At 36.6% G+C, this 12,574-nt stretch overlaps 1 protein-coding gene across 1 annotated transcript; it reads left to right on the forward strand.

Annotated features, from left to right (window-relative positions):
- Positions 1–658: 658 nt before the first annotated feature.
- Positions 659–12,574, forward strand: sirt1.L (sirtuin 1 L homeolog). Its single transcript, NM_001097726.1, is given in 9 exon segments — positions 659–1,047; positions 2,066–2,182; positions 3,825–4,066; positions 4,807–4,959; positions 5,595–5,742; positions 6,130–6,209; positions 7,962–8,148; positions 8,516–9,061; positions 11,243–12,574. Coding segments are annotated over 9 exon segments (2,139 nt in total). The 5' UTR covers positions 659–683; the 3' UTR covers positions 11,545–12,574.

Genomic DNA, 12,574 nt, shown 5'->3' on the forward strand with positions numbered 1-12,574 from the left:
TACAGGAAGTAACAGGAACTTGAGAGGAACTGATTATAGAAAACGTCTCTTCCTTCTGCTATTGTCCTAACAATTTGTGGCGGTATTGCCATAACAGTAGCATACCTCCCAACATTTTGGAAGTAAAAAGAGGGACAAAAAAAATTTTTCCGCATGTAGCGCAGCAATTTTTTGACCACACCCCTTTCTGTGGCCACACCCCCTAATTACCATGTTTGTTTTACAAAATTTGGCCGGTTATGAAAGTTTGAAAATATTTCTCCTTATCTAAACTGTGTTTTTGTGTCTCAAAATTGTTACAAAGTATCTTATTTGCACCTGTTAGCTGTTCTGGGCTCTCTGCTAAAAGCCAATTAAGTGAGAAACTTTGTTTCTTTTTCTGGCTGTTCAGTGCAGAGAAAAGAGGGACTTTCCAGTACAAATGAGGGACTGCGGGTTGAGCTGTCAAAAGAGGGACTGTCCCTCCAAAAAAGGGACAGTTGGGAGGTATGCAGTAGCCCAACACAGCAGCTTTCCCCAGCAGTGCCGCTGTCACCGCATCTGCATGTATTGTACCATGAGGCGGGCTACTTTGTTATTGTACACGTCAAGCGGCTGGGGAACCAATAGGAAAAGGTGTATCACGTGGTTCGCTTCGCTCCATCGTACAGCTGATGGGCGACTCCTTCTCCGGCAGTGGGAAGATGGCGGACTCAGATCGTGTAGGTTTTCCCATTGCCGGCACTGTACTAGCTGTCTCAAAAGAAAATGGCGAGCCCCTTTCTAAAAGGCAGCGCCTGGAAGATACCGGCGGCGGTGGTGGGCAGCTTGTAGGCGCTGAAAGCGAGGGGAAGGCGGCATTGCCGCCCGTAGCTACTTCTTTGCAGGAGGAAGGCGAGGCCTCTTCGGCAATGGAAAGCAAATCGAGAGCGCACAATGGCTCGGGCTTTCAGGGCCTTCCCTTGGAGAAGCGGCAGCTGGGAACATATTTGGTGCAAGGCCAGGAGGAGGGAGGAGCCGAGGAGTTACCCAATGGAGACCTGTCGGATCAGGCTATTGATTACGGAGGTGGGTTCCCTTTAACTCTTTCGCTGCCAACAGTGGCATTGGGGCGGGGCTTATTCGGTAGGCGTGTGCAGGTTCTCCATTAAGAGCTCAAAGTGGGCGTTTCTGCTTGTCATTCGAATAAAGGTAGTGTGCAATATGGAGGCTTCTCACTTCTAATTCACTTGACTGCTACTGACCCATACAAACCAATGAAGGCGCTTCAGTGGGCGGATACTGTGCTCTGACAGACATTTGCCATCTTTAAAGGAGACATTTTGTGTAAAAAATAAGAATGTACCAGTGCATTATACTCATTTACATAAAAGCGTGTTCCATGCTGATTTATTGAATATTTCTGCAAAAACCCTAATAATCCCTCCCTTCTCTTCCACTTCCTGCTCCCTGAATTCCCAGGCTGTGCAGGGGATCCTGCGGCTCTCATCTCACTGCACTGCAGGGCAGGAACCAATCAGCAGCGAGCAGGACCTGATAGGGAACTGAAGCCTGACTCCACTGTTGTGACTGCAGGGCTGTGATTGGCTGTCCCCTTCCTACTGTGCTTCTGGCAGGGACTGATAGGACACGCTCACGTCTCATTTGAAACACAGACAGGGACCAGAGAGCATATATATGGAGCTCCAATAAAGGGGCTATTTTTAAAGATATTTATTTTTATGTGCCATGTAAAAGCAGCATTATATATTACTTATTGTTGCCAGAAGGTTCGGAATTTCCACTAGTGAGGTGCAGGTGTATCCGATATTTGCTGGTCTGAGTGGGTTTGGGTTATGAAAAGGGTGGCTCGCGTGACTTCACTAATCACTAGTGGATTGGGGTCCAGAAAAAAGAAAGGGTATTTTGTGACCTGCTCATCACTCATTTCCTCCTTCTCGCTTGAAAATGATTAAACAGTGTTTATCTGAGTCTTTGCCACAAACACGTTGGAAAGTTTACGTGTGTGACGGCTCTCTGTGCTTGTTGCAATCTGTATTTAAGATAAATGCTTTGTTTTAAATCTGTTGTCTGAATTCTTTTCCAGGGAGTATCCATCTGGATGATGATCTTGCTGGTGGCTTTCATTCTTGTGACAGTGATGATGATGATGATGGCGCATCTCATGCCAGCTCAAGTGATTGGGCCCCCAGGCCTTGCATAGGTAAAGCTTTTTTCTGTTATATGTTAAGGGATTATTATACTTCAGAAATGTTCTGCCTAGTAAAAAGTAATACTCAGGCGTTTGGTGTGGAAATGCAGGTTGAAGTTGTGAAATAACCACAACTTCAGATCAACATTTCTTATTCATTTTCTGAAAATACTTTCAGGGAAGCACTGATGTTTTCTATAAATGTACCACATATGTATTACCAACACCAAGGAAATTAGAAGGTTCCTGCTCATAACAGAGTATTTTAAATTATTGTGTTAAAGCAACAATCATCTTTTTCAAAACATCAAGGATGGTTGCTCTAATTGCACAATAAAAAATACTTGTTAATTTATTTATTAAGTGTGTGAACTAAACGTATCCTGTAACTGTTGATTGGTCCTGTATGTCGACTTGGAAGTATTTTAGCCCAATTATTCTTACAGAACAGCCTCCACTCAGTGAGGTTGTTGGGCTTCCTCTTGTGAACTGCCCCTTCAGGTCCTTCCGCAACATTTCTATAGGATTAAGGGTCAGGACTTTGGCTCAGCCATTCCTAAACATAAACTATCTTCCACTATAACCGTTCTTTGGTAAATCAACTTTTGTTATTTGGTTTGTCTTTCTCTTGTGTTAGTTTACAGACAGATACCCTGACATTTTCCTGCAGAATTTGCAGTTACAGATAAGAATTCAGAGTTCCATCAATGATGGCAAACTGTACTGGTGAGCGGCAGCAAAGCAGGCCCAAATCCTGATACTGCTAAAAACATGTTTACAGATGGCATAAAGTTCTTGTGCTGGAATACAGTGTTTGCCATTCGGCAAACATAATGCTTTTTATTAGAGCCAAAAAGTTCTGTTTTGGCATCATCGTTCCACAGAACCTTTTCTGTTAGACTTCTGAATTATCCAAGTGGACTTTAGCAAACTATAGACAGCAATGTTGTTTTTGGATAGCAGTGATTTGTATTGACATCATCAAAATTTGCGAACCCAGGGATCTTTTTATAGCAGTGCCCCCATGGCTTCCCAGGGATTCATAGTGTAGACCAGTAACATCAAAAATTAAAGTTTAAAATTGCATAGTCTTTATTAAGAAATAACTTACCGAAACTCTGCTTGCACTCCTCTTCAGAAAGCAATCGGGCAATCCATCGTGCGGCGCTCGATTTTTCCTCCCTGCCTTCCTTATAGGAGAAAGCCAGGGAGGAGGAATCAAGCGCCGCAGGATAGATTGTCGCCTTTTCTGAAGAGGAGCGGAAGTGGAGTTTCGGTAAGTTATTTCTTAATAAAGGTTTTGCGATTTTAACGTTTAATTTGTCTTTGTTTTTTTTCTAGGTTTTTTGTTTTTTTTTAAATTTATGTTACTGATCCATGCACAATAGACTGAAGTTGCAAAATGTTACTATGCTGGCCAAGGGAATTTAGCTAACTTGGAGGTACCTTATGTATATTGGCACCTAACCATGAATTTGGGTTTCCTTGTTCTTTAAGACAGCATGTGAGAAATTTATGGTAAATTCAGCACACTGTTAAAAATTTTAATGTTGCAGCTCAGGTAATGTTTTACTTACCATGATAGGAATGAATACCAATCTGTGATATAATTAATTAATAGAATTCAGAAAATATATTCCTTTTTTTTTTGTAGGGCCTTATACATTTGTACAAAGGCACTTAATGATGGGAACGGATCCCCGGACAATTCTTAAGGATTTACTCCCTGACACTGTAGCACCATCAGAGTTAGATGATATGACTTTATGGCAAATTGTTATAAACATCCTTTCTGACCCACCAAAACGAAAGAAGCGCAAAGACATCAACACTATTGATGATGCTGTGAAACTTTTGCAAGAGAGCAAGAAAATAATTGTTTTAACTGGAGCAGGGGTAAGTGTTGTTTATTAATATATTCCCCTCAGTTGGTATTAGGTGCCCATGTTTTATAACCAAGTGGTGTGTGGGTAAGCTATTCTTGGCCATTACTTAAGTCTTCCAATGTCAGGTTTCTTAATACTTTTGTATTTTCTTTTTGACTTGTGTACAGTTATAACACAGGTTTAAGGCCATAAGAAAGCCCCAGTTATGTCATATTGAGGCCATTTATGTGTGTGGCCAGCTACAGATGGTTTTCATCCCCATCAATATTCCTTTGTAACTCCTTACAGCAACTCCTTATATGCCCACATAACATGTTTGAGGCTTTTGCAGTGATGAGCAAAACCCCATAAATTCTGGAAACATCTTAAGAGAAATAAAATGTAATGGCTACAGCACATCATTTAGCCATATATACCACCAACTCAGCTGCTTATTTGCCCCAGTATGGGGCCTTCCCAACAGCCTGCCCATTTGATATCTATAGGGCATGCTATAAAATCCATTGGGTGAGGACAATATCATCCATGCAGTCCTCCCCCAACAGGTCTGCCTAGGACCCTAAACCAGTCTTTGGCATTGGGACCAAACAGAATGAAAATGATATGACCTGTTGTGTTAGTGTGTGTGTGTGTGTTTGTGTAGTATTGTATAAGTATACTAAAACATTCTCCCTCTCTCCTTAGACTTTTTCTGATGCTGTATTGAATATGAAGAGTAGTTATGACATATATCTGTATTATGAATTGTAGGTTTCAGTGTCTTGTGGAATACCAGATTTTAGATCAAGAGATGGCATTTATGCACGTCTTGCAGTGGATTTTCCAGACCTTCCAAATCCTCAAGCCATGTTTGATATTGAATACTTCAGGAAAGATCCAAGGCCGTTTTTTAAATTTGCTAAAGTAAGTTTTAGTTTACTTTTTCACTTGAATGTCCTGTTACTATAAAAATAGTATATCTATGACAGATGTTCCTAAACTATGGGTCATGTTTTCTAGGGGGCCCAAAGCAGCCCATACAGAAACATTTACGCACAAACCTATATATTGGCAATTTATTTAAAATCTTAATATTTTCTATGTAGATTTTATCTTTGTGGAGTCATATTTAGGGAACAATAATGCAATAGCTGGGATTTTGAATTTGTCTTACCAGAGGCCAAATAGAGTTAATAATGGGGTATTCCCTGAATTATAATGCTTGAATTTCATCAGTTTTATCCATGTACTTTATCATACTGAATATATGACAAGTTGGCAGGCTATTTTATTAAATGGAGACAGAGGTGAGCAGTCTTGTAAATGGCTTAATTTCTGAAGCTGCACCTGATGCATGATGCATTCAAATTCATATAATGGTCAAATGCATCAGTTGTAGACCCAGTATTTTTCACCCAATTCACGAATGGGTTTTTCTCAATGCAGTTTAATTGTACTTACTTAACCAGTGGGATTTTAGGATAATGGCTAGAGACATTTATCCAAGCAAGGAATTCTGTAGGCAAGAATAAATATTGTTTAATTATTTTTTTTAATAGGAGATCTTTCCTGGCCAGTTCCAGCCATCGTTGTGTCACAGATTCATAGCTATGTTGGATAAAGAGGGAAAGCTTCTTAGAAACTATACTCAGAATATAGACACACTTGAACAAGTTGCAGGAATTGAAAAGATTATCCAGTGTCATGGTTTGTATTTTACATATTATTAGCTTTATAGTAGAAGATACTGGGAATTATTGATGTATGTCTGAGGGTAAAAAAGAGAACATTGTAATGCTAGTGAAATAAACAGAAATACAGATATTATTTTTAGTACTCTCTGTGCATATATAGGCCCATTCTTAATATACAGGAGTCCTATAAATGCATTAAAGCCTAATGAAGAATGTTATAAAAGGCACAAAGTATGTAGTAATCTGTAGCAACAAATAAGAAGTTTGGTTTTAAACCTTTCAGCTTTTTGAAGAAATAGGATCATGTTTGGAACAAAAATAGTTCTTAAAAAATAGAGGAAATGTATAAACCTTATTAAACTTAACCTTAATGTATACATATTTGTTTATCATTGTATAGGATCATTTGCTGAAGCATCTTGTCTTGTATGTAAATACAAGGTTGACTGTGAAGCTGTTAGGGAGGACATATTTAATCAGGTAACCACTGACTTACTACATTCATCAGAAATGCATTGTTTTTTTTTTTAAGTGCTATAAAACCTTTATTAAGATTAAAACTATATAGTATGGAATTTGCTTTATTTGAATGGGTTAATGGCTTTTGGCTTCTGATTTTAACAAAATCCCATCCATCTAGCACTGTCCATGTATGAAACAAAAAGGCTGCATGCATGGGAAGGAAAGGATTAAAATATAATCCCCCTTGTCTTCTTGACTTGAGCTCATTCAGTTGGGCTCATGTATAAAAGGTGCATAAACCCTATCTAAACTTTCAAAAATAAATACATTTTTCGGTCACACCTGATTCCACAGATTCAAAGGAAATCAAGAAAGTCTGTATCTGTGCTCGCTGGGACCAGTTCCCCAACCCTTTAGGCTCATGGTGTTATGCAACCCCTCCCTCACTTTGTTCCATTGTTAAGTGTTGGATTCTGGAATTTGAGATCCCTATGTGTTTTATAGTGAATGGTGCACAGTTTTTTGGAACGGTGAGGAAGGGTTTGCCAATACACTGTGAGCATAAGAGGGTTGAAACACTGGTTCTGGAGAAAACAGAGACAAACTATCATGGTGTCCTTTATGTGGAATAAAAAATATATTTATATTTAACAGTTTAGACTGTGATTATGCACCTTTATTTGTATAAGCCAAACTGAATGAGTTTATCAAGAACTTATGCTTGGCATCAATTGGTGAAGCAACTAACTTATACTGACACCTCTAAGAATTTTAATACCATGGTGTGTTTATCCTATGGAGTAGAAAAAAAACACATTTAGTAACTATATGAATTGGTGGCAAGTACCAGTCCTTTCAACAGTACACTTGTTTCCGATTCTATGTCAGTCTACTAGTTGCTATAAAGTCTTAAAGGATTTGTCCACCTTTGCATTCACTTTTAGTATGGTGTAGAGAGTGATAGTCTGAAACAATTTGCAATTGGTTTTCATTTTTTATTATTTGTGTTTTTTGAGTTATTTAGCTTTTTATTCAGCAGCTCTGCAGTTTGCAGTTTCAGCAGTCTGGTTGTTAGGGTCCAAATTACCCTAGCAACCGTGCATTGATTTGAAAAGGAGACTGGAATATGAATAGGAGAGGCCTGAATAGAAAGACGATTAATTATAAAGTAGTAGTTACTATAAATGTGTAGCCTTACAGAGTATTTGTTTTTAGAGGGGGTCAGTGACTCCCATTCGAAAGCTAGAAAGAGTCGGGAGGAAAAGGCAAATCATTCAAAAACTATACAAAATAAATAGTCAAGACCAATTGAAAAGTTGCTTAGAATTGGCCATTCTATAACATACTAAAAGTTAACTTAAAGGTGAACCACCCATTTAAACAAAAAGCTGCTTTCTAGAAAGAATATAGGTGTTACACCTGTTGGAGGAGAAAAAAGCGCTTTCTAGAAGGAATATAGGTGTTAGACCTGTTGGATGAGAAAAAAGTGCTTTCTAGAAGGAATATAAGTGTTAGACCTGTTGGAGGATATATTTACGTAATTACCTTTAACTTCTCTATCCTAGGTTTATACTTTACTATGAGCTAGTCAATTAAGTCTTCTAGTTTCCTCTTATTTTGTGTTAAATAAGAGATCTGGATCTCATATTTGTTTTGCAGAGATCAGTAGCTGTTTGCTCTGTCTCAGCCAACATTTTATTTTTGTCTTTCATTTTCCTAGTTAAACCTGCCACATTACTTTCTTGCCAACAATACTTTTTCTTCATACAGATAGTTCCAAGGTGCCCACAGTGTTCACCTGATGAGCCCCTTGCCATCATGAAACCGGACATTGTATTTTTCGGGGAAAACTTGCCAGAACAGTTTCACAGAGCCATGAAATATGACAAAAACGAGGTTGATCTTCTTATCGTTATTGGATCTTCCCTGAAAGTCAGACCAGTAGCATTAATACCAAGTAGGTATTTATTCTATTGAATACTATGACTGTGAAATATGCTAATAATCTGCAAGAAAAAGTTCTACAAAATCAGTTGCCTGCCATTAAAGACTATGCCACATGGGAACAGTCTGATTGTAGTATGAGTGGTTGCCGACATTCATTTTTTAGCCTTTTGTATTTAATCAGCCCTTGAAAGGCATAGCCCTTAAAATGTGAGCGTAGAATTCCTGTTCAAATCCCCATAAATGGAGATGTATAGCCATTTCTAAAAGAAAGGGATACTGTATCTGGCTAATAGTACACTTTTATTAAGCTCGGGATGCCGTGCAACACAATTTGATTGTGAGAATGCCATTTGATTCTTCTGTCTATTTTATTTCAGGTTCTATCCCACATGAAGTGCCTCAGATACTAATTAATAGGGAACCATTGCCTCATCTACACTTCGATATAGAACTGCTTGGAGATTGTGATGTAATTATAAATGAGTTATGTCAAAGACTGGATGGGAAATACTCTCAGCTTTGTACTAATTTCTTAAAACTTTCACAAATCACGGAAATGCCTCCTCGAATACACAAAGGTTTCCTTACTTCCCCAGAGACCATCCCATCTACAGACTTAAACACAGGGCAAAGTGTGGAACTAAAAAGGGAGCTGCATGAAACTGACTTACGAAGTGCTTCGAATACAGCATGCTCATTGGAGAAACCTAAGGAAGCTTCTAAGCTTCCACACAGTTGTACTGATGAAAATCTAGAAGTGTTTAAGGAAGTTAACACACAAAGTCTCAAAGGTGCATCCCAGACTGAAACACAGCCCAGCAATGAGAAAGATCAAGAAACAACTGATAAAGATACTGACATTGATTCAACCAAGGATTTGGAAAATAAATATACAAAAGAACAGATCAGTAAGCGCCTAGATAGTAAGTATATTGCTTTTGTGCAGTGCCATATTAGCTGAGGTTGAAGAAAGTCCATCAAGTACAACATTTTTGTCCAAGTGAAACCTGCTCAAAAAAAAAAAAAACCCACATAACCTTGTCCCCAAAATTTCTTTCTGGCTCCAAAACAGCAAGAGGACCAGTCGCTGGATTAAATCTGTAATCCATTCATTTCCATAACCTTGTAATTCCTCACTTGCCAAAAGGCATCTAGAAATGTTTCAGGAAGAGAATTCCACAACTTAACAAAAAAAAAGTAAAAAAAAAAAAAAACACCTTTCCGATCCCAAAGTGGCATTGCCAATAAAGGCACTGTTTGGGGAGTGCTGTTTGTTTTTCAGCTCAACATGAGCAAAATAAATAGGACTTGAGTTAAAATGTATTCTGCCTATTCTTTTAACTAAAAAATAAAGTTTCCAAATAAATGTTTTGTTTCAGCCCCCCAGACAAAAAAAGGCATTCTCTTCCCTCAGAAAAGGCTTTGAGATAAGGAGCCATACATTGTACAGGGGCTTATTTGTGGGTTATTAATTAATTATTAATCAACCTATTCCACATCAAACAGTGGCTCGGCAGAAGCAGGAAGTTAGTTTCTTGCAAGAAATAACAAGAACCATATATAGTTGTTACTTTACAAAAAACAGGCAAAAAGGTAAAACCACACCTACATTTTAGGAAGGCCATCTCACATAAACTTCATTTTAATCAATTAATTCAAATTTTTAATTTTTTTATCAAATAATTCTAATTTTAAAAATGATTTCCTTTTTCTCTGTAATAATAAAACAGTAGCTTGTACTTGATCCCAACTAAGATATAATTAATCCTTATTGGAAGCAAAACTATTCTGTTGGGTTAATCAAGGTTTAAATTATTTTCTAGTAGACTCAAGGTATGATGATCCAAATTATGGAAAGATCCATTATCTGGAAAACCCCAGGTCCTAAACATTCGGAACAAAAGGTCCTGTACCTGTACAAGATATTTCCAAAGTTGTCAGTCATTTTAACTTTAGTAAGACTGACTTGGTTCACATGCCCTTCAGAAGACTTCTAGTTTTAGGTCTGGGCAAGAGTACATTATTTGGCATTTAAGAGACATTTAGAAACATTTGAAAATGTCCTGCAATGTTCCCCTATTCTGCAGTTTGTGTTCCCCTAGAGACACTTTCAGATTTCCAGCCTCTGTCTATGGCTAGCACAGTACATCATTAAGATAAGCCTCTGCAGGGCTATAATACTCCATGATCACAATTGGTTTTATTTAGGGGGTTATTTACTAAACTCCACATGCAAAAATCATGAAAAATTTGTAATTTTTTTTTTTTTTTTTTATAATATCAGACTTTTAAAAAATCATGAATTTTTCTAAATGTATTAAACCCCAAGGATTGAAAAGTCAGTATCTGAAAATCTGGCATCTCAGACCTGTCGAGGTTGTATATAAGTCAGTGGGAGAAGTCCCAATAATTTTTTGATGTGCGCTGGGTTCTGTGCAATACCTCAGATTTTTTGGGTGTAAATTCTGAAAAAATAGTGAAAATCGGATGAAAAAATCTCGAAAATCAGCTAATTTTCGGGAAAATGTAATAAATAAGCTTAAAAAACCAGAGCGGATTTGATCAGAGTGTGTAGCAGAAAATATTGAGATAAATTCGGACTTTGATAAATAACCTCCTTTATGTTTCATTTAGTTTTTAGTAAACTAAAGGTATGAATATCCACTTTACTGAAATTCCCAGGCCCTGAGCATTTTGTATACCAGGTATACAAAATATATATATATATATATATATATATATATATATATATATATATATATATATATATATATATATATATATATATATATATATATATATATATATATATATATATACTGTATATATATATATTTGATATACCATGCACCAATAAATGACTTTTTGAAACACGCTTGATGGCGACTGCTGTGAGTGCTTTCCTGGACTGCTGCTATTTATTTTTGACACCATGACTTAGGGAATCCTACATTTCGGTAACCCATTGTGATCATGTGAAACCTCACGAATTTGAATTATTAATGGAGTGCTGGTTCCTTCACATCAGATTTTGATATATAAATAAATGATGATGAAGCAGAATACATATGCGTTAATAATGTTTTTCTGTTCTTTGTTTTCAGGCACACAGTTTTTGTTTTTAGCACCAAATCGCTATATTTTTCATGGTGCAGAAGTGTTTTCGGATTCCGAGGAAGAACTGACATCTAGTTCCTGTGGAACAAATAGTGACAGTGAATCTTTACTTAGTCCAAGCCTGCATGAACCCATTGAAGAAGAAAGTGAAACTGAAGAATGCTTCCACGCTAAATATGAAAATGAGACTGATACAGATAATAGGGCAGATTTAGAGAAAGAACCCGAGAGGGTTGTACTGTATGAAAGTGATGATCTCCTAGGTAATGGTACTACAATGAATTTATAGTATTACCAATGCCTTCAATCCCACCGACCACCAGCATTAAGACTTCCAAACTGGACATAGTTGCATGCCAGTTTGTGGGCTCAATACAGCATGCATTGCAAGTATGTTATTAAAAAATCAATAAACCCACTTGGCATTTTTTTTTTTTATTTCTTTTTACGGAAATGTCTATTTACACTAAAACCTGGTGTAATTATTTTTGTACACACTCATCTTGTGCTTTCCGTATTCTTTTCATTGTTTTGGTAAGCAGAAATATACTGGTTAATTAATTTATAAAAACTTTTATTTTTTTTAAAAGTGAAATATTCTCAAACAAGAGAAAATTGGTTTGTCTTAAATGAGCAGCTACCATAGGCCAAAGACAGTTTATTTTTTTAATATATATATATATATATATATATATATATATATATATATATATATATATATATATATATATATATATATATATATATATATATAATTTTTCTTTTTTTTCCCATTTACATTTTCTACTCATCTTCTGTTATGCTCTTATTACACTAGCTATTTCTGAGGGGGTTTTTTCTACACTTAATGTAATTATAATTGAAAAAACTTTCCATGAAACAAGTTTCATATATTTCTGCCTTTTTAATAGACTGATATATTTAGACTGGGATGACAGCAGTAAAACAAGGAAAATACTATTCTGTATAAATGTTTATTTCTTCATTATTGTGATGCAGAGTTTGTTATACAAGAGATAATGAAATGCCGAACGTTTTGCTGTAGAGACAATGTAAGTAATTTATTTTCTTTAGGTTTAGATTGTCTTTGCGGATGGAAACCTTTGTCACTGTGGTAGAATTTGTACGGAAGATTCATTTCAATAAAAATTCTATCATTCTCTTAATATGCAATCTTCTTGTAGTATGTAATGTTAGTATTTTTAATTGTCTGCAGTCAGTATTTATACAATTCAATATTCTTGTACAGTTTTAACGATGAAGGCTTTTTCTTCACTAATCTTTCATTCTTTTAAAGTAAATAAAATGTCTGATTAGTA

Source organism: Xenopus laevis, chromosome 7L, assembly GCF_017654675.1.
Source record: "Xenopus laevis strain J_2021 chromosome 7L, Xenopus_laevis_v10.1, whole genome shotgun sequence".
Taxonomy (NCBI): domain Eukaryota; kingdom Metazoa; phylum Chordata; class Amphibia; order Anura; family Pipidae; genus Xenopus; species Xenopus laevis.